This window comes from Festucalex cinctus, chromosome 1, assembly GCF_051991245.1.
Source record: "Festucalex cinctus isolate MCC-2025b chromosome 1, RoL_Fcin_1.0, whole genome shotgun sequence".
NCBI classification, from domain to species: Eukaryota; Metazoa; Chordata; class Actinopteri; order Syngnathiformes; family Syngnathidae; genus Festucalex; species Festucalex cinctus.
Genome location: NC_135411.1, coordinates 53274157 through 53294780, shown reverse-complemented (window position 1 = coordinate 53294780; position 20624 = coordinate 53274157). Strand labels below are relative to the sequence as shown.

Below are 20624 nucleotides of genomic sequence, written 5' to 3'. Positions count from 1 at the left end.
AAACTTCGTGGAAAATGACTAGCCTTAAGTCAAACGAATTTTATTCGTTTTTTTGGGGGGGGTTTAAATCAGCGAGTCCAAGTTTAATTTAAGTAAATCAGTGACAATACTTCCCGGTCTGTAGAGGGCGACGTAGGGAAAGAGTTGTGTAATGTTTACAAACTGAGCGGACAAGATGGAGGAGGCGAACGTCTCAAAAGAAGGCTCCTGCACTTTCTTGTTCAAAAAATCTACGAAGAAATTTTCTGGACGAAAAAGAAAGGCCAGTGACAGCGATAAAGGTACGAGTGACGATTTAAATGACATCTTTACGTTTGCAACTAATTGTAAAATGTTAATGTATACGTTTTCTACATAACGATTTCATGTTCAGATGGGAACAGTGATGAAGAGCAAAGCTCTGTGGTCAGAAAGGATAAGAAAGAGACCCGAGTAAACCCGATGATTCAAAAGGTAACATTATATCTTAAATTATTACTTTTAAGTACGACTAGGGATTCATTATAGTTTTTTTTTCCTTTAGGACAATTTTGTGCGTCCTCGCTGAGATGCACTGGTTCCACGAACATGACTGAGACCAGCTAGTTTACTAACAAACAAAAAGCATCATAATGTCAGATTGCGGGGGAAAATGTAATAAATCATGTTTGTGGTTTTTCAGTGTAGAGTAGACCATACTGTACTTCCCAGCTTATCTTTTAAGAACGACGCAGATAATTTAATTAAAAATTAAAAATACAAATCTCAGATAGTAGCTTCATGTATACTTTGTGTCCAGTCCAAGAAAGTGGAGAAAGAAGCTATGTCCTCCAGTGAAAGTGATGATGACAAGGACAAGAAGATAACCATTTCATACAAGTCCACACGCTCAGCTGTGAGTTGTCATTATCACTACTATCTGTTTCATCATGATTATTATTTACAATGGTATAATATGCACGACCCATGATCTAAATGGAACATCACCCAATTCATTTGCACTGTGCACCTTCAAAAAGAAACCAGAGGGCCCAGAGGACATGGGCGCCACAGCAACATACCAACTAGATACAGAGCGCGACAAGGATGCTCAGGCCATTTTTGAGAGGAGCCAGAAAATCCAAGAGGTAAACCACATGTTTTAATGTGCAGACACTGACTTTTGTTAGCCAACGGTGGTCCAGTTTTTTGATGAAACATCAAATTCTGACTACATTGCTGCTGGATGAACCCCTTCCAGGAGCTGACGGGCAAAGAGGACGATAAGATCTACCGCGGCATTAACAACTACCAGAAATTTATCAAACCCAAAGATACTACCATGGGCAACGCATCCTCTGGTATGGTCCGGTAGGTAACCATCAACCACTACTTCGTGGCTTAGGGCGATCTGGCTACAAAATGAAATCTCAGATATTTTTCAACACACAAATAAGATTTTCAATTTAACCATTGGAATTGGATCATCTTATTTCCTTTTTCACTAATACAATAGTTATCAGAATGCAATGTTCACATTGGTGTTGATATACAGAATATTGTTGCCAAAAAGTAAGTACATTTATTGGTAAATAAACATTTTAAAACAATATAAATTGAACCGCATGGCTCGGCTATTAAGGCAAGTTGAACTCCAATGTATTTGTGGCTTGGAATACTTAAGTTTCCAACATGTTTGCTTTTGCACGTAATCCACATGTACATATTTTGCTATATGTTTGCCAATGTTCAGTGCAATTGGCAACACTGGCATTGCTTTTGTAAAACTTGCTCGTCTCAGCCATGTTAACAGTCATTACACTAGTCACTACATCAGTGGGTGCATGGGGTTTAATCTCTGAACGCCGGTAAAAACAAATTAGCTAATCGCTCAGCCCTACCACAAATCGACAAACTGTTACAATTATACAGTCTTCCCGCTCATTTGTGGCCGAACAAACAGGAAAGGACCCATCCGAGCTCCAGAGCACCTACGAGCCACAGTCAGGTGGGATTACCAGCCGGACATCTGCAAGGACTACAAGGAGACCGGATTCTGTGGCTTTGGTGGTAAATAAAAAGATAATTGAAACATCAATCAAGTAATGAGACAAGCTAGGTAAATCTTCCTGCTCTTATGTCAGACAGCTGCAAGTTCCTCCACGACCGATCTGACTACAAACACGGCTGGCAGATCGAGAGGGAATTGGAGGAGGGCAGATATGGCGCCAATGGTGAGCTTGGTCACACCTTGACATGAGACCAGTGGAAAATGTCATATCACAATTATCATAACCAAAAGGATCACAATTCATGTCACATAATGGGAGAACGAGTTTTGGTTGTTTTTTTTTATTCCTAACATTGTACTCTAGATGATGAAAACTACGAGGTGAGCAGTGACGAGGAGGACTTGCCCTTTAAATGTTTCATCTGCAGAGAGTCCTACAAGAATCCCATCATTACAAAGTAAGTTGAATCATTTTGAGTGTGTGCATACTGCAAACTCACATTTCTACCTCCTCCCAGGTGTCGTCATTACTTCTGCGAGGCCTGCGCCCTACAGCATTACCGCAAGTCCAAACGCTGCTACGTGTGCAACACTCAGACCAACGGTGTCTTCAACCCCGCCAAGGGTGAGACACGCATGCCACCACTGCGAAATTTAGCCTTCATAGATTTTTATTTTTTTTTTCTCACAAATATCAGATTTCCCTTTTTAATCAGTGTTGTTTGCCCCCGCCTTTGTCAGCTTATATGAAAGTCCCGCCCCCACTTTCTGGCATTTGCCATATTTGTCCTGATGCCAAACATGATTTGAACCATTGCATTACCTTGCATCAACCTCCATAGAAATAATACAACTATTTATTTTCTTTGAAGAACAAGTGCGTCCTTTTTTTTTGTGGGGTGGGGGGGGGGGGGGGTCACTTTACTTCCAAGGTGTATCCTTGAGTTACAAGTTCATTTGCCCTGTGACTGCATTTGTAACTCAAAACACTTAAAATCATCTTTCCTCATTGAAATGAATGTAAATACCATTAATCCCTTTCACCCATACCCCCCACCAATAAAAAATGTCATAATGGGTTTTAGATAATATAGATCAAAGTGCCCTGGTGCTCGCACTGCAAATGTCACCTGACCAAACTCAGAAAACATGTCGTGCAAGTTCACTTCAGTGCCACCATACAAGCACTCGCATCTCAAAGATTTTACTCAGCCAAATAACTTGCTTGTATCTCCAAAAACTTAATTGGGTCACTCATATTTCAAAGTATCACTGTATAAGTAAAGAAAAACTTTAAATTATTGAACATTGTACACGTTATTTGATTAATGTGCCACCTTGACAAAATATCAGCGGCTTGGAAAGTAATATGACCTCCGATCAAAAGTTTCCAACGTGGATGTATTTGCGCACTTTTCTTGTCATATGCAAACTGCGAAAATGATTCTGATCATGTTGTCGATTCAATCCATTAGCTGGAATTAAAGTCGGTAGAGGAATTAGAAAAGTCACTCATTTTGGCAACACTGATTGTGCGTACTTTTGCTAGAGTATGCAAAGTACGTGAGCAGGACCTGCGTTGAACTATGAAAGCTACTTTAAAAAAAAATTTATACATACATATATATATATATATGTGTGTGTGTGTGTATGTATGTACACACACATCAATCACCTATCACATGCTCATACTTGATGTTTCTTCCAGACCTGCTGGCCAAGATAGAGAAACGCAAAGCCGCCACTGACCAGCCGCCATCTGATGAAGATGATGACTGACGTCTCCACCCCTAAACCCCCAGGCTGTCTGTGCATATTGTGAATAAACTTATTTTTTAGCAAGTGGAAACATTGCTTTTATTGTCAAAGTTGTAACATTCATGCACAGGGACCAGTAAAGGAACATCCAAATGTGTGTGATGAGTGCGAGGTAGAGCATCTTCTGTACATAGCCTGAGAGGAAAAGGTGACCATTTTAAGACAACAACAAGAAAAGTCAAAGGAAGTGAAACCAGGACCGCCGGCTCATCACCTCTGAGAAGAGTAACGTCAATTTATTTACACTCGGGTGCGGCTCGTCCCCGTCTGCTGACGTCAGAAGTCCCAGTCGTCCACGTCCAGGTGGCTGAGGCCCGACTCCAGACTGGCCAGCCTTGACGGCGAGGGCAGCGGCTGGGAGCTCTCGCCGATGCCGATGGGCGACGCAGGTTTCAGGAGCTCCGGAAGCACCTCGGAGGGACGTCGCTTGACCTGAGAGATGCGGACGCACAATCACTGTTACTACTGGGAGGGACAAAACCTGCATCCTTTCATTCTTTTGTTTAACTCATTTGCTCCCAAAAACATATAAATACATTATATTTTGAAGGTATTAAGTGTCCCAAAGATGTATTTATACGTTTTGTTTTGTTTTTTAGGTAGAGCATATACAAGGCTTTGATGCAGCCTCTGAACTCAAGAGAAGGGTTGAAGCAATGGTAGTTAATACAAAAATGAACAGCAGGTGGCAGCAGAGTGTAAGATCAACCAGGGTCACGTTGCAAAAAGCTCTTTTACCCAGTTCTATTTCGTCCCTCCCGACCGCCAGAAGGCGGTGCTTTAAGCACTGAATGTTCCTTTCGCGCATGCGCAGTTCGAGTAATGCATACCAAATTAGTCACCTGTGACCCCTTGGTGACCCTAGAAGGGTATAAGTTCCGGTGTCACCCAAGGTTCGTTTCCTCTTTTCTTCTCGCGTGGCGTATGCATACGACACATTTTCGAAGAGTGTAAGAATTGGGATTTGTATTTATCCTCTTGACCGCGCCGCTTGGAGCCTTGTGACCGGATCGGTCGGAGCTGCGTAGTTCGCCCTCCAAAGGCTGCGGCGACGGTGTTTTTCTTTCCTTCGTTCGTGACCCGACGTGGTCGCGTATTCTAACCTCCCGTGGGGTAAGGTTATTGACTACTTGTTGTCTACTTTGCCGTCTAATTTCCGCGTCTACTGCGGTGTTTTGAGTTTTTGTGTGGCTAGCCTCGCGTTAGCGCCCTGGCTACCACGGCTCGTGGTTTACCCTATTTTTTCCTCCGCTGGCTTTGGCAGCGTTAGCGCTTCTCTCGGTTTATTAGCGCCGCTTTCTCCGACGGAGTTGCCGTTTGGTTGTTGCTTTTCTTTTTGTGCCTTTGCTGGTGAGGGCAGCGTCAGCGTCCCCGCTCCCAGCTTACGGCGTCGCGCTTCTCGCTCTATTGTTTGTCTTACTTACTTTTGTGCGTGCCCCGCCTGCGGTGCGCACCTGGCTTCAGCTGTACAGGTGGCGTTCGCGCCCCTTCTCTCAGCTTGTCGCCGCTTTCGTGACTGCTGTCTGCCCCTCCCGCCCGTCGGCCGCTCCGTGTGCGTCTGCTGCGCAGGTGGCGTTCGCGCGCCTTCCCTCAGCTTATCGCTACTGTTAACGACTAACTGTCTTCCCCGGCCCTCCGTCGGCTTCTCGGTGTACGTCTGCTGCGCAGGTTGCGTTCGCGCGCCTTCCCTCAGCTTATCGCTACTATTGACAACTGGCTGTCTGCCCCCGCCCTCCGTCGGCTGCTCGGTGTGCGTCTGCTGTGCAGGTGGCGTTCGCGCCCCCTTCCCTCGGCTTATCGCTGCTTTACCGGCTTACTGTTTGCCCCGACCCACGCGTCGGCTGCTCGGTGTGGGTCTGCTGTGCAGGTGGCGCTCGCGCCCCCTTCCCTCAGCTTCCCGCTCATCGCTGTTTGGGCCTCTTTGTGTTCACAATGGAGGACTCCCGTTGCTGCGTGGACTGTGGTATCCTCTTTGAGGCCTCCGATGTCCTGGACGATCGCTGCCCGAGGTGTGTTGTTTCTGACCGTGCCGGTGATGGCCGGGCCTGCAGTCCTGGTGTCAGTGACCCCAGTCCACTGGGTCATCTGTCGTCCTCCCAACAGAGGCGCCGGAAACGTCTCGGTGTGTCCTCTGCTGTACATGCCCCCCCCCAGGAAAAGGGCGGCGCAGCGACGACTCGCTTCGGAGGTTGGGCACCTTCAGGCTGAACTGGCAGAGGTGAGATCTCTTCTGCAGGACCGTCACCCTCCCACACTTACGGGGGGGCCGGGACCACCTGCCCTGCCCATGCCGCGACCATCCACCCCGCCCATGCCAGTGCTTCCTCCTGAGGAGGACGCCATTTCCTTGGCAGCTTCGGCTTCCTTTTTTCATGACGACGACCGTGATCCGGGGTCTGTGGTTTTGGGACCAAACTCTCCAGCGCCCGCTCAGAGTTCGTCCAGTGAGGCGGGGGATGGTTCTATACGGGCTGTCCTGCGCAATGCCTTGGACCTCCTGCATTTGGAGGTGCCTCCACAGGCTCAATCGGCGTCTGAGAGCGCTTTCTTCCGGCGCAGGCGCCCTTCCTCGGCCTTTTCTGTCCCCGCATCTGAGGACTATCTGCGGGAACTGCATGCTTGCTGGAGGGATCCTGGGGCTCTCTCCCGCCCTTCGGCTGATGGCCGTGATTTAGCATCGATGCACGATGCTGCTAGTGTCGGCCTGGACCGGATGCCTGCTGTGGAGCCAGCTGTCGCATCCCTCATTGTGTCCCCGGAGGAGACCCTTCGGCCATCTGTGCGATGTCCTCGACCCCAATGTCGTGTGACTGACGACCTTCTCACACGGGCCTATGGCGCTGGTGCACGTGCTGGTCGCATTGGGAACTCTTTGGCTTACCTCATGCTTGCTCTCTCTACATCCCTGCAAGCGGACGGCGTGGAGGCTGCTGTGTCCTTAAGTGATGCAGCCCTCCAGGCTTTTGCCCTCATGACTAGGGAACACGGCCGCCTCATGTCCTTCCTAGTGCAGGCGCGCCGCCAGGTGTGGCTAGCGCAGTCCCCCTTGTCGGAGGCCTCTAGGAGGGCCCTCCGTGGTGTTCCTGTGGAGCCGGGGGAGTTTTTTGGTTCTGCCGCTGTGGGTGCACTGGAAAGGACGGTTAAGGCTCATAAGACCAGGAAGCAGCTTTCCAGCCTCAATAGGACCCTGCCTCCCCAACAGGGTAGGCCTGGGGCACGCTCTGCTTTTCATCGCTTTCCTCGCGCTCTTTCGAGGGGGCAGGCTGTTGCCTTACGTCGCCTGCTTGCGGCTTTTGGGCAAGCTGACGTCCATGACGGCTGTGGTCCCGTTGGGTCTGCTGACACTGCGCCCACTACAGAGGTGGCTGAACGGCTTCCACTTGGATGCCAAGTGGCACCGCCACCGGAGGCTCAGGGTGTCCCGTCGGTGCCTCCTCGCCCTGGCACCTTGGAGGGAGAGGGTTTTTCTATTGAGCGGAGTCCCGCTGGGTGTGGCCCCGGCCCGCCGCGAAACAATCACCACGGATGCCAGCCTCATGGGCTGGGGTGCTGTCTGGCAGCACAGGACGGCTCAGGGAAGTTGGTCTGTGCGCGACAGGGTCGATCACATCAATGTGCTGGAGCTTCGGGCGGCGTACTTGGCACTCATGCACTTCTTGCCATACCTGAGCGGACGGCATGTTCTCATACGGTCGGACAACACCACGACCGTGTTTCAAATAAACCGTCAGGGCGGCGTCAGGTCCGCCCGTCTGTTGGAGACCTCCCAGCACCTTCTCAGGTGGGCTGCTCCCCGTCTGGCCAGTCTACGGGCCACCTATCTGCCGGGGGTTCGGAACCAGCTCGCGGACTCTCTCTCCCGTCGGGGTCCTCCTCCGGGAGAGTGGCGCCTCCACCCAGAGGTGGTGCGCATGATTTGGAGCAGCTTCGGCACGGCGGAGGTCGATCTCTTTGCCTCCGAGGACTCAACCCACTGCCCACTTTGGTTTTCCCTGAGCGAGGCCACCAGCCCTCTGGGTCTGGATGCACTGGCGCAGCCGTGGCCGGAGTGCCTTCTCTACGCCTTTCCGCCGCTCCCTCTGATATGGCTGACGCTTCAGAGAGTTCTTCAGGAGGGGCACACGCTGTTGCTGATGGCCCCCTTCTGGCCGGCCCGGACGTGGTTCCCCCTGCTCCGTCAACTGTGCTCCGGCGAGCCGTGGCGTCTCCCCGACAGGGAGGACCTGTTGTCTCAACAGGGAGGTCGGGGTTGGCATCCCGACCCTCGGCGCCTTCGCGTATGTGTTTGGCCACTGAGGGGCCCCAACCGCTGCTGACCGGCTGTACAGAGTCTGTCACGCGGACCATTCTTAATGCGAGGGCACCGTCCACTCGGCAACAGTATGCCAACAGGTGGAAGTTGTTTGTGACGTGGTGCGGAGAACGCGGGGTGGACCCTGTTTCGTGTTCCATCCCCACCATCCTGGATTTCTTGCAGTCCCTCCTGGATAAGGGCAGGTCTCAGTCGACTCTGAAGGTGTATGTGGCAGCTATTTCTGCCCGGCATGTTGGTGCTGATGGCGGCTCCGTGGGGCGCCATGAGCTGGTGTCCTTGTTCCTCAGAGGGGCTCTGCGTCTTCGTCCCCGCCCGGCTCCTCGGGTTCCGGCGTGGGATCTGCAGTTGGTGCTGGACGGCCTGTGCAGGCCTCCCTTCGAGCCCCTGGCGGGGGCGGACCTTCTATGGGTGTCGCGCAAGACTGCACTCTTGCTCGCCGTTGCCTCCGCCAAGCGCGTCAGCGACCTACACGCTTTATCGGTTAGCCCTGAATGCCTGCGATGGCACCCGGATGGCGCCGGCGTCACTCTGTGGCCGAACACTGCCTTCATTCCCAAGGTGTTGTCTGGCTCTCGTTCTAACCAGCCTCTACGGCTTAAACGTTATGTACCCACTCCTGCTGATGGCGGGGACAGGCCGGAGCTCTTGTGTCCGGTGAGAGCCTTGCAGTGTTACATTGACGCTACGGCGGGCATTCGTACGTCTGCCCAGCTTTTTGTTTGTTATGGTGGTCCTACCAAGGGCTCCGCTCTCTCCAAGCAGCGCTTGTCTCACTGGGTCGGGGATGCCATTCGCCATTCCTACCTGCTGTCTGGCCGCCCCCTGCCGTCAGGGGTGCGCTGTCACTCCACCAGGAGCGTTGCCACGTCTTGGGCCGCCCTGAGGGGTGTTTCCCTGGAGGATATCTGTGCTGCTGCCTCATGGGCGACGCCTTGCACCTTCTCCAGGTTTTATAGCGTGGATGTCGCCTCTCCCCATCCGCTTGGCGTGATCTTGGGTCCTGCTGGGGCTTCTCAGTGAGGTTTGTGTCTGAGATCCCTCGCGACTACGCCGGTATTAGTCATTCAGTGCTTAAAGCACCGCCTTCTGGCGGTCGGGAGGGACGAAATAGAACGAAAGTTACAACTGTAACTACGGTTCTATGAGTCCCGGACGACCGCCAGGGCGTCCTGTCGCTCGGAATCCTCGTGTTCACGCGAGAAGATTCCGTAGGAAACGAACCTTGGGTGACACCGGAACTTATACCCTTCTAGGGTCACCAAGGGGTCACAGGTGACTAATTTGGTATGCATTACTCGAACTGCGCATGCGCGAAAGGAACATTCAGTGCCTTAAAGCACCGCCTTCTGGCGGTCGTCCGGGACTCATAGAACCGTAGTTACAGTTGTAACTTTCGTTTTAAAGAATTGTGAATAATGCTGCAACTGAGCTATGTTCTAATGCTAATTGCTGCAAAATGGAAACAGAAATATACTTTTTTTTTTTTCCCCCCCCTATGGAAGAAGAGACTAGTATGTTGTTTTGTTTTCTCTTCTGTAGTGTTGTTAACTGTCTTTGTTATGGAAGCCCATTCCCGCCAGTCAAAAAAAAAAAAAAAAGGGGGGGCCAACCACTGTCAGAGGCCCATTTCCACCAGTGGGGGAATTTATTATTATTTTTTTACACCATCAGATTAAGCCAGTGGGAAAAAAAAAAAAAAAAAAGTTCATTCCCTCACGCCTGTTTTTCATCATACACCCTTAAATCCTCCCTTCTTGAACCTGCTTATCTGTCTTCATTTCATTGCACCTAATTTTTATTTATCCCTACCTTCCTTCCATCTATCACACCGTTGTTTATTCACGCATCCTAAACATTCTTTCTTCCTTTTACCTACATTCATTCCCTTTTTCCTTCACGCCTGGTTTTTATTCATACATATTTACATCCTTCCTTCTAGCCCTTGATCCCGCTTTTGTGCCTTTCAACCCCAGATCAACTTTTTCAACCTACCTTCTTATAAATCTATAGTGTTCCCAATTAGCTACGACGACGTCAAGATAAATGCATGTGTCATACACACCTGCTTGAAGAAAGGATGACCTATGAGAGCGGAGGCAGAGGGTCTAAATGGGGGGGAGAAAAAAAAAAAACGTGTCAGTTTCTTGAATGAAATGATATAGTGACTCGACTCCACTGACTCCACCTCTTCTCTGGATCCCTCTGAAGACACAACTCGACAAAGGCGTGAAAGTGTGGCGAGAAAGTTCGGTTGTACGGGTGTCCAGATGAGGAGGAGGAAGCTGGTTCACCATTGGCGTGGCGGACCCCGCCAACACTGCCGCCTCCTGCCGGCCCCTCGCAGATGCCCGAGTCTGCACCGGAACGTGACGGCTTCATAGAGAGTTCCTCTGGTGGGATGGTGGTGGTGTCCAGCAAACATGGCACTGTCCCGTTTAGCTTCTCCAGCAACATCTGCTCCAGAGAAAAATGTTAGCAAGTTGCAGTCTTTTGTGAGAAGTCCAACATCATCCTCTTACTTGCGTAGCCGGCATGTCCTTAAAGGGGACGTGTCCGTTAGCTAGCTCACACGCTGTGATGCCCAGGCTGTAGATGTCTGAGCGAAAGTCATAGCCCTGCAGGTTCTGGAAGGGGAAAATAATCATACAAGAAAACAATTAAGAGGGTGCGTTGACAATGTAGAGGCTCATTGAGCTGACTTTCATGCATGTCTGGGATTTGCAGTCAGAGCTTCAAGAAGATGTCTGTTCAAATGGTGAACCCTAACACAATTATCCACAATGAAAATGGATGGATTCGGATCAAAACAGTATTTAGAACATCTGCCTGAGATGTAAGAGGGAGTTTCAGGCTCCAGCCTTCCTGTGTGGAGTTTAAATGTTCTCCCCATGCATGCATAGGCTTCTCTGGGCACTAAGTGCTTGTTCACTGCGCCACCCAAAAAAGGTAAGGTATATGTAAAAAAAAAAAAATTCATTTTACTATTATGTATAATAAATAAATTTTTAAGCAATAATTTATTAGCTTAATATGCTTAAAATCATGAATTAATACTGTGCATTTTGATTAATAAATTTAGGGCGGGAAATATAATCATAATACAAGAAATATAACAGGCCTCTTTGTAATGTAAATGCTCAATGGCCCGGATTAAAATAAAGACATTACAAAGTAGATCCCAACTGCTATTGTTATTCTTTTACTGTAGTTCAATTTTTTGGATTCGGTGTGTCCCCATTTAAGCCAACTGTAATTTCCAATTTAGGAATTTTCTGCTTTTTCCTCCCATCCAAAATGTGAATTTAAATGAATGCATCTTTATCTTCAAATCACTTCATCTGCACTCTGCACCAAAAGCAAGACTGAGATATTTAACGTCATTCCAAGCAACTGCACCATTACGCCTAATTTGAATATTACCTAAACATTGCCTATTAACCTAAATACAGTACAGCAAAATTTCAAACTATACCTAAACAATGATTCAATTCAAAGGCATTGCACCTAAGTTAATGAAAAACAGTACCTAAATAAATGTTTGAAAAAAAACTGTTTGAGAATCCCTGAGCTCAAGTGATTTTGCGTACCTGTTGCAGCACCTCAGGACTGAGCCATGGAAGCACCTTGTTGCTGTTCTGCGGGAAGTCGTGCACTACCTTGGCCCGCTGACCATGTCGGATTAAGCTGAAGATGCTGCGAAGTCCAGACATGCGCACCTGGCCGTCGGCGGCAATCAGCACGTGACTGGCTTTCACACTCCTGCACGCCAGATAAAATTTTGTTAAAAACGTGTGATGTCATATACAGCATATATATTACAGTTAACTAGGAAACACAGTAAGATAACAATGCTTGTCAGTAACTCTACACTCTAGATTGTGCATGTGAGATGAATACATTCTTGCGACTATGCACTGGATTAATTTTACATGATGTTATGTGTTCCACTACACTATATACTGTAATGTTGATATTTAAATCACCTTTTAAATTGCACTCATTATGACTGCAGAATGTGAGTAAATTGTGTCATTTTATTATTTAATGGATTTAATTCCTCTCCTTTTTGTTTTAAGTGTAACATTGTTTTGCTGACATACTATGCAACAGTAGATGCTTCATACACTTTATACATGGCTCGACTACAATTTATTATGTTGTTAGATATCACTATCACTTATATTTCCCACTTTGCACTCATTGTACTGTTAATAATTTAGTTAACAGGTATCAGCATGAAACAGCTTAATTTTTTTTCATCTCTTTTTAATGAGAGTTGAATGGAGGTGGGGCTATAATAGAGGGGATTTATAATAAGAAACAAAAAATTTTCACATTGTTTAGATATCTACCAGTACCTTACACAGGGGTGTGTGTGTAATTCACAGGATGTTATGGAATATTATTAATACGAATGCAGATGTGTTGATGTTGCTGCTGCGACAATTGAATTAGTAATGACAACAATAATAAGTCATCAGATTTATATAGTACTTTTTCTGGACACTCAATTTTCCTCTTGCGATAGTAGACAGAATCCATCCATCCATCCATCCATCCATCCAAGTACCTGTGTACATATCCCATTTGGTGGATGTACTCCAGCGCTTTGAGGATGCCCAATAGGATGTAAGCAATGGTGAGCTCACTCATGCCGTCAGGGAAATATGTGCTAACGATCTCTCTGGCCGAGCCTGAGGAGGAAAAAAGGAGAAAAAAAATGTCGGCATGTGATCTTAAAGCAGAATTGTTATCCAAATACCAGCACCTCACCATAAGCCATGAAGGGGGTGATGACCCACAGCTCATTCTCAGCAATGAAGACACTCTTGTATGGCAAAATGCTGGGATGGTGAAACAACTTGGACACGTGCAACTCGGCCTGCGGGGGTGACACTAAAGCGGTTAAAAACTCCAAGGCTTGTCTTGAGTTATGGCAATATCATGATATTGCGATATTAAAGCTGCCACAATATTAAAAGCAGCAATCTGTTAAAAAAAAAAAAGAAAAGAAAAAAGAAATAAAAAGAAAAAGTCAGGTTGATTTCCATTTGTGCAGTTCTAGCACCCCTTGTTGCTAGTTTTTTTTAGCGCAGTTTAATTTTCACAAAGCATGTTTTGCCCTTCTATGTTAAAAATCCACGTTAAAGGTCAGATGAAGGGGCACGTAATATGCTTGTGAAGCAAGTCAATATGTGGAGGAACACAATGTGTGCATGCATTAGCAAGTAAGTGCCTCAATATCAAGTGTAATTAGAGACTGTAGGTTGTGTATATGCATTATGTACAATAGGACAATTTTTTTTAGTATAAGCTCTTGTTTTGTTTTGTTTTTGCAATATTGTGGCCTTTTTTTGTATCGCCAACTTCCACACAATATCGTGATCATTATTGTATCGTGACTTTCAAATCATGTTTATATTGTATCGTGATTTTGGATATCGCTACATCCCTACCGCTGACCTGCAGGTAGGCGACCATGTCGTTAGTACATGACTCCAGGTCGATGCGTCGTATGGCCACGTGCTCCCCGGTGGGTCTGTACTCGGCCCGGTTGACCGTCATCAGGTGGTCCAGGCCTTGACCTGTTGAACTATCAAGTGTCACTCAAATGATCCTTCCAGTGATTTGTTGAGGTGGTTCTAACTTGAAATATGACTGTACACTGAACCTCTGCATATTAGCAGTTCGACATTTGCCTATTCAAAATAATAATAATAATAATAATAAAAACAATTAAAAAAAAAAAAATCACCTGTTAGCTGTGCTCTGGCCACCTTGGCGCCAAGGAATTATGTTGGAATTAGTTGAGGATCATATTTGCCCCAACCTTGCGGCATCCATACAATTACAGTGCAGTATGAAGCTATTTATAACTTAAGGATTTTCACGATTTGCGGCAGAGCTTGATGTCTTTCAACCTCTGATAGCAGCTGTTCACTGTACTAATAAAATGAGGAGAAGGGCCTACCAATAACAGCAAGCAACTGGTAGGCGCTGCTGTCGGGAAGGAAGCTGCCCATGGTGTCTCGACGTGGAAGAGACGTCACGCTTTCCCTGCTGTCTTCATGGGCCTGGACAAAGATGCAAGAAAGGAGACATGGATGTTGAATTCAACATGTTGACATTAATATTGATTTAACAAGGACCAAAAGATGTCCAATTCATATTTTGTTTCTAATATATGCTCAGAGTTATCAAGTCAAACTAATTAGTTACCATTTATAATGTTGTCGTCGATATTTTTTGGCAGGTTGTTAGTGAGCAGGATTGTGTGACAAGTGATGGTCTTTTCTAAATCAATTATGACAGATGCAGGAAATGGGCAGAGGTGCACGCTGTTGAATCAGCTGCACTTTTCCCAGTGAAAGGGTTCAACACCCACACGTTTCCTGCTTCAAAGATACAGATTATCATTTCAATTCTGTATAGTTTTCCCAATTAATAAAGCTTAGTCAAATACAAGGTTATGACATACAGCAGTTTGAGTGTGCAATAAAATAGTTTACCGAGTGGCACAAAACTACATACATGGTCATTGGTCACATAGCACAAGATGACACAGCGAGGTAGTGCTGAACTTGACATTATTTATGGCCTGCAAGTGTTTTCAATTTCATAAAATTTTGACTTTAATTATGACCTTGCTCCTCTGTTAACATGGGTTCGTGAAACATGTTACAAATTAGGAAAAAATTTGCTCACTTTAAGTCGCCCTGGGAACAAAACATTGTTGTAAGCATACTGTTAAACACATCGTAAACAAACAAAAAATGCAGGCATAACATGTATAGAAAAAAACAGGTAGTTTTTCAGGTCTGTGTACATGCATGTGCCTTTAAGAGGCGGGGCCAGGTGCAGTTTACTGCGATGTAAGGGAGTACGCGTATGGACGTGAGCAGAGGCCAACAACAGCTTCAGTGCAGGTGTGCTCAGTCTTATTGTTGTCCAGCCCTTCAATAAAAAGCTGAAAAGTGAAATCATTGACTGTTGCTCTCCTTTCCCACATGTGAAGGCATTACAATCAATGAGTATAGTGTTAAAAAAATGCTATGTATCAGATTTAAGAACAGTGCAGTAACAACATAGCAAGGAACATGGAAGTGGATATTGCAGATTATAAGTGTGTTCACTGTTCAGTGCTCGAATGAGGTCTCAAAATCCACAATTACATTAATACCATCATCAACAAGTTGTTCAATACCATAAGTCATATTTGTAAATACATTCTGTGAAGTGTGAAGCAACACAAGGTGAGAGTACACGAGCGTTTGCTGTGTCACTGCATTCTGGTACAATGCTGCAACCTGTGTGAGTGGTGGTAGTGAGGAGGACTACAAAGAGACTGAAAGTCTAAGGCGACGTTTGTCGAAGTGGTGGTGGCGGTGGCGGCGGCGACTGGAGCAGGCGGACGTCGCCATGCATTGCCACAGCGGAGAACGCCATCCAACGTCCAAAAGCCGCACATTAGCAAACACTCGGCACCAACATGCGTCCTATGTGATCTCACCACAAGCAGCCATTTTGTGATGCTTTGATTGACAAATCTTCTACTGGATCTAATTAAAGAGAAGGGCTGGGCGATATGGCCTTATCTGATTTCCAAATCCATTTCCACCCATCGCTTACACCCCCCCCCCCCCCCCCCCCACACACACACACACACACACACACACAAAAAAGATGATATTCAAGCAATGTTCTCTTTTTTTGTTTTGTTTTTCAACATCTTTCAAATGTGCAAATGTTGCACATTAAACAGTGCAACTACACGTTTCATCTGATCGCACGTGTGACCAGTGCTGCGCCAAACAACACAATCAAGCCAAAACAAAGGGCTTACGGACTATCTGGTGTTTGCTTTACTTCTCCAGGTTACCATTCTTTTCCAGCTGCCCAACTAATAGGGATGTAACGATATTCAAACGTGACAATACAATAGTATCACGATATGAAGCTCATGATACGATAATTACCATGATATTGTAGGAAGGTTGCCGATATTTTAAAAAGGTCACAATATTGTAAAAAAATTTTTTTTAGCTCATACTAAAAAAATAAAAAAAAGCACATTATTGTGCTTTTGTACATATTATCAATGTTATGTTAATAATAATAATAATAATAATAATAATAACGTTTTAATATTATCTTCTGTTGTTAATGTACGCACACATTGAGTTCCTCCGCAAATTGACTCGGTTTACAAGCATATTAAGTTCCCCTTCATCTAACAATTAGTGATTTTAAAAATAGAAGGCCATAACATCCCTAATGAAAATTAAATTGCACTAAAAACCATTCACAAGAGGGTACGAGAACTGCACAAATGGAAATCAACCGGACTTTTTGAACAGATGTGATGCATTTAAATATCGTGAACATGACGAAGATGATATTGTGGCAGTTTTAATATCACAATATCGCGCCATAGTTACATCCCTACCAACTAAACCTGTAAGCGAGAAGTTCTGAGAGTCGGTTGAGTCCATTTTGACTTTACTAAAGTAAATATCTGTTACACGCTTTGAGAGGAAAAAAAAAAAGTGGAAAATAGTAATTATTACAGAAAATTGTGCAATTAATTAGTTAAAATATTTAATCGTTTGACAGCACTAGGGCTGGGTATTGCCAACAACAACCCCACAATACGATATGTATCACAGATACAGGGGTCATGATATGATATGTATCGCGATACGTATTAGTTTACATATGTATCGCGATACGTATCATATCATGACCCCTGTATCTGTGATACATATGTAAACTAATACATGATCTTCAAGGCGATACGTATCCCGATATTTTACATTAATTTACTTGCATTTTTATTATAACAGTCAAATATATACCTAAATGATAGGTTTATTATGTTGCATGGCATAAATGTTTTTGTTAGCAGCTCTTCTAGTTTACCACCAAAGGCCATGCCTGGTCTAAATGTGCACGCACTGCAGAGCAAGGAGCTGCTTTCACAGACACACCGGGAAACTGTAGAAATAGGTATAGGCTGATATGAGTAAAAATGTATAAGTATTAAAATTACAGCTCTAAAATGTGCTTATTTAAAATATTTGGGGAAATAAAAACTTTTTATGGAACACATTCTATTTCGTTTTTAAACAAATTATAGAAAAATTGGTACATTAAGAAACATGTACCATGTTAAGTTTCTAATTAAGTAAACGTTCATCCTCTGTTTTAATTTTTCTTAGCAAGACAGTATCCAATCATTGGTGGGCTATTAAAACAGACTTGACACCACTTTTTTTTTTTTTTTTAAATAAAGTCGACTACGTTGCAAACTAAACACCCAAGGCAATCATGTCCTTTTCGTCTGCGCTCGGACTACGCTCCTCGGCTGCGCTCATGCGACAAGTGGACTAATTGAAGGTAATTAACTTTAAAGACACTGCTTGTTAAGTACAATGCAGCTGCAAAAGCAACAGTGTCTCTTCTCTTCAATGAAAACGCATTGACCTTCATTTTATAGGCAGTCTAGTGCAGGGATGTAACGATATCCAAACATCACTATACGATATTATCACGATATGAAGGTCACGATACGATAATTATCACGGTATTGTGGGGGCGTTGGCGATATTTAAAAAAGATGGCAATATTGTAAATATGAGCGCTTATACTATTAAAAAAAAAAAAGCACAGTATTGTGCTTTTGTAGATAACGGCAATGCATATATACCACCTACAATCTCTAACAATATTGAGACACTTACTTGCTAATACAAGCACACATTGATCGCTTCACAAGCAAATTAGGTTCCCCTTCATCTGACAATTAGCCTAGATTTTAAAGATAGAAGGCCAAAATATCCCTAATGAAAATTAAATTGCACTAATAAACTAGCCACTAGAGGGTGCTAGAACTGCAGAAATGGAAATCAACCTGACTTTAACAGATGTGTTCCTTTTAAATATTGTGACCATGACGATGATGATATTGTGGCAGTTTTAATATCACGATATTGCCCTTATCGTGACATCCCTAGTGTAGTGCAAATATCAATGGCAAAAATGAAGTGAGTCGTGACAAACTTTAATTAAACACCCAGCCCTGTAAGGCATCTATGATGTTTTTGCCAGACCAATAGGAACACATGTGAGCACCTGGTGATGCCATCCTACAGTGAGCCGACTGAATTCAGAGCCCATTGGGGAAATAGGTTGTAATTACTCATGCATCCTAAATAAGTGTGAAGACGCCTGTGGTCGGTGGGCTTCCACACACAGCGTTGAACCTGTGCGCACACACGCGCATGCACGCACACGACAGGCACAGAGGGCGTGGTGATGCAATGGCAGGACACTTACTTCCCTGTGAGAGAGTTCCTGAGATTGCTCTGGGGTAGAAAGACCACATCAGTGACATGAAGACATCAACACGCACACACATGAACACTATCTTCTCGATTAGTTTCGGGGACCACCTTCCAGCTGTCACTTGCACCTAAAAGTTTCCTTTACAAAAACCAAAAAGGTAAGAAACCAGTGAACCCCACCGTGACACACACACACACAAAAAAAAAAAAAACACTTCAACTTTAACAACAGAATTTAACTGAAATTGACTATTTAAGTGGACCTAAATGCCAATGTTCTCTATGGAACCTCAAAAGTGGAAATTTGAGTAGATTATTCAGGAAAATTTCACCAGGAACGTCATACTATATTTCTGCTTTCAAACAAAGATACCATACAACAGAGGAACTATCCTTCATCTTGTGCCTCAAATTCAGTGAAACAACTTTAGACTTGCCCCAAGCTACCAAAAAATAAAACCACTACATTTTAAACCTTTAAATGCCAGTTTATCCATCCATCCATCCATCCATTTTCTTGACCGCTTATTCCTCACAAGGGTCGCGGGGGGTGCTGGCGCCTATTAAATGCCAGTTTATTATTTTATTTATTTATTTATTTACTTTTTATGACCAAAAAACCCCACACAAAAAGTTAATTGTTTTTCATATACTGTAACAATAGCAGGGTGGTGAGGCTTTGGTGGTGATTTGTCTTGGATATGTCAAAAATTAGCAAAAAAAAAATTTAGTTTGATTGCATTAGTATTTCTTTTTTTATGTTGTTCAAAAATACTCCCTCTGCAAACCTTTGTGATCCAAAATGCCTAATAACTTATGAGTCATAAGTATTTCTGTTAAACAGGTGATGTAATGGCGGCGCGGGACTAAACCCCTAGTGCAGGGTTCACCAATTCCGGTCCTTGAGGTCCAGAGTCCTGCAGGTTTTAGATGTTTGTGCCTACCAACACACTTAATACTAAAGATCAGGATCATTATCAAGCGTGCTGATGAGCTGATGATATGCATCAGCTGTGCTAGTGGGCAGAAAATGGAAAACATCTAAAACCTGCAGGACTCCGAAGAGTCTGAACCTCAAAGGACCGCAATTGGTGAACCCTCCCAGTGGGTGGATGCTGCAGGTAAAAACAGCATTGGTTACATATAGTTGATAAAGGTTTCATGGTGACAATGTGATATTAAGAAAAGCCAGCCAAGTAAGACTATCTTGTCAACCAGAATCCCAGAATCAATTATATTCAACATTAGAGGCTCAGTTCCACAGATCAGCATGTTCACAGTGATGTCAAAATAGCATCTGCGTGCCCCCACAGTGACTCCACCTGGCCAACAAATTACAAGTATGTACCCAATGTGAAAGCACAAGGTACAAAAACAGAACCTTGACAAAATATTGAAGCCCCTATAAATGTACAAAGAAGTCTATTTTTGTTTCCCAGATCCTGATTGGTTCTTATAACAGATACTGTCTTCTGATTTTAGCGTTGGGCCTCACCTCCAAACAACTCCAAATCCCGCAGGCTCTCCACACTCAATTTCTCAGACACCCAACGCTGATAGACAGAAGGTTAGAATTCACAGACAAACAGGGAGAAAAAGAAAAAAAAAAGAGGAAATGCGATTCAAGCATGAATGAGGATAATTTGCTGCGATGAATGATAATGGCTCACAATGGCATCTTATATGCATAACATATAGACTATTTCACTGAGACCGTAATGGTAAATAGGTGGACTTACAAGAAAAGACATTGATCTCTTTGTTTCATCTAACGTTGTAGCCACGTACTGGGAATACCTGTGAAAGCACATGCAAACATGTGATTATTATATTTATATATGCGGACAGAGGTGAGCGGCTGCGAAATTTTATCTAATTAAATCACAACATAGTAGAGTAAATCAGTGAGTCTTCGTAGCAGCTCAGTTGTCATGGTGAAGTGCGCAGGCTAGCGATACTTCGCTTGCAACACTTCATTTGTACATACATTTCTCGCTATACGATGCATTTAACATATCCACTTACTGTTTAAATTGTACAATGTTCGGAATTACACCGGTATGACTAAATTTCTACTTTAACATAACTAAATGAGCTTGCCATCCTCGGAGTGCCGCTGACAGCTAAATGTCGGTGATAGGTGTCGCACTTTATACACGTCACACAACGTGACCAAAGG

The 20624-nt window shown here is 44.8% G+C and overlaps 2 protein-coding genes across 6 annotated transcripts; one reads left to right on the top strand and one right to left on the bottom strand.

The window, feature by feature from the left end:
* The first annotated feature begins 31 nt into the window (after window positions 1-31).
* rnf113a (ring finger protein 113A) lies at window positions 32-3818 on the top strand. The gene is made up of 10 exons (XM_077494228.1): window positions 32-281; window positions 374-453; window positions 779-874; window positions 999-1106; window positions 1220-1329; window positions 1922-2028; window positions 2103-2192; window positions 2334-2427; window positions 2488-2594; window positions 3678-3818. Exons 1-10 carry the CDS (start codon window positions 176-178, stop codon window positions 3746-3748), a joined length of 969 nt encoding a protein of 322 aa, XP_077350354.1. The 5' UTR covers window positions 32-175; the 3' UTR covers window positions 3749-3818.
* Window positions 3780-20616, bottom strand: strada (STE20 related adaptor alpha). Of its 5 annotated transcripts, XR_013288094.1 has the most exons (14): window positions 20471-20616; window positions 20185-20242; window positions 19941-19998; window positions 18438-18466; window positions 14074-14176; window positions 13566-13687; window positions 12876-12984; window positions 12673-12796; window positions 11690-11861; window positions 10622-10726; window positions 10288-10556; window positions 10165-10207; window positions 4002-4219; window positions 3780-3922 (listed from the first exon to the last, which is right to left on the bottom strand). XR_013288094.1 is itself a non-coding variant. In XM_077542158.1 (13 exons), the coding sequence occupies exons 2-13, from the start codon at window positions 20194-20196 to the stop codon at window positions 4064-4066; spliced, it is 1302 nt and encodes a 433-aa protein (XP_077398284.1). In that variant the 5' UTR covers window positions 20197-20242; window positions 20471-20616; the 3' UTR covers window positions 3995-4063. The 5 variants fall into 5 exon arrangements, 4 of the variants coding, with proteins under 4 accessions (XP_077398284.1, XP_077398292.1, XP_077398302.1 ...); XM_077542158.1 differs by lacking the exon at window positions 3780-3922 and having other exon boundaries at window positions 3995-4219; XM_077542166.1 differs by lacking the exons at window positions 3780-3922; window positions 18438-18466; window positions 19941-19998 and having other exon boundaries at window positions 3995-4219.
* Window positions 20617-20624: the final 8 nt, after the last annotated feature.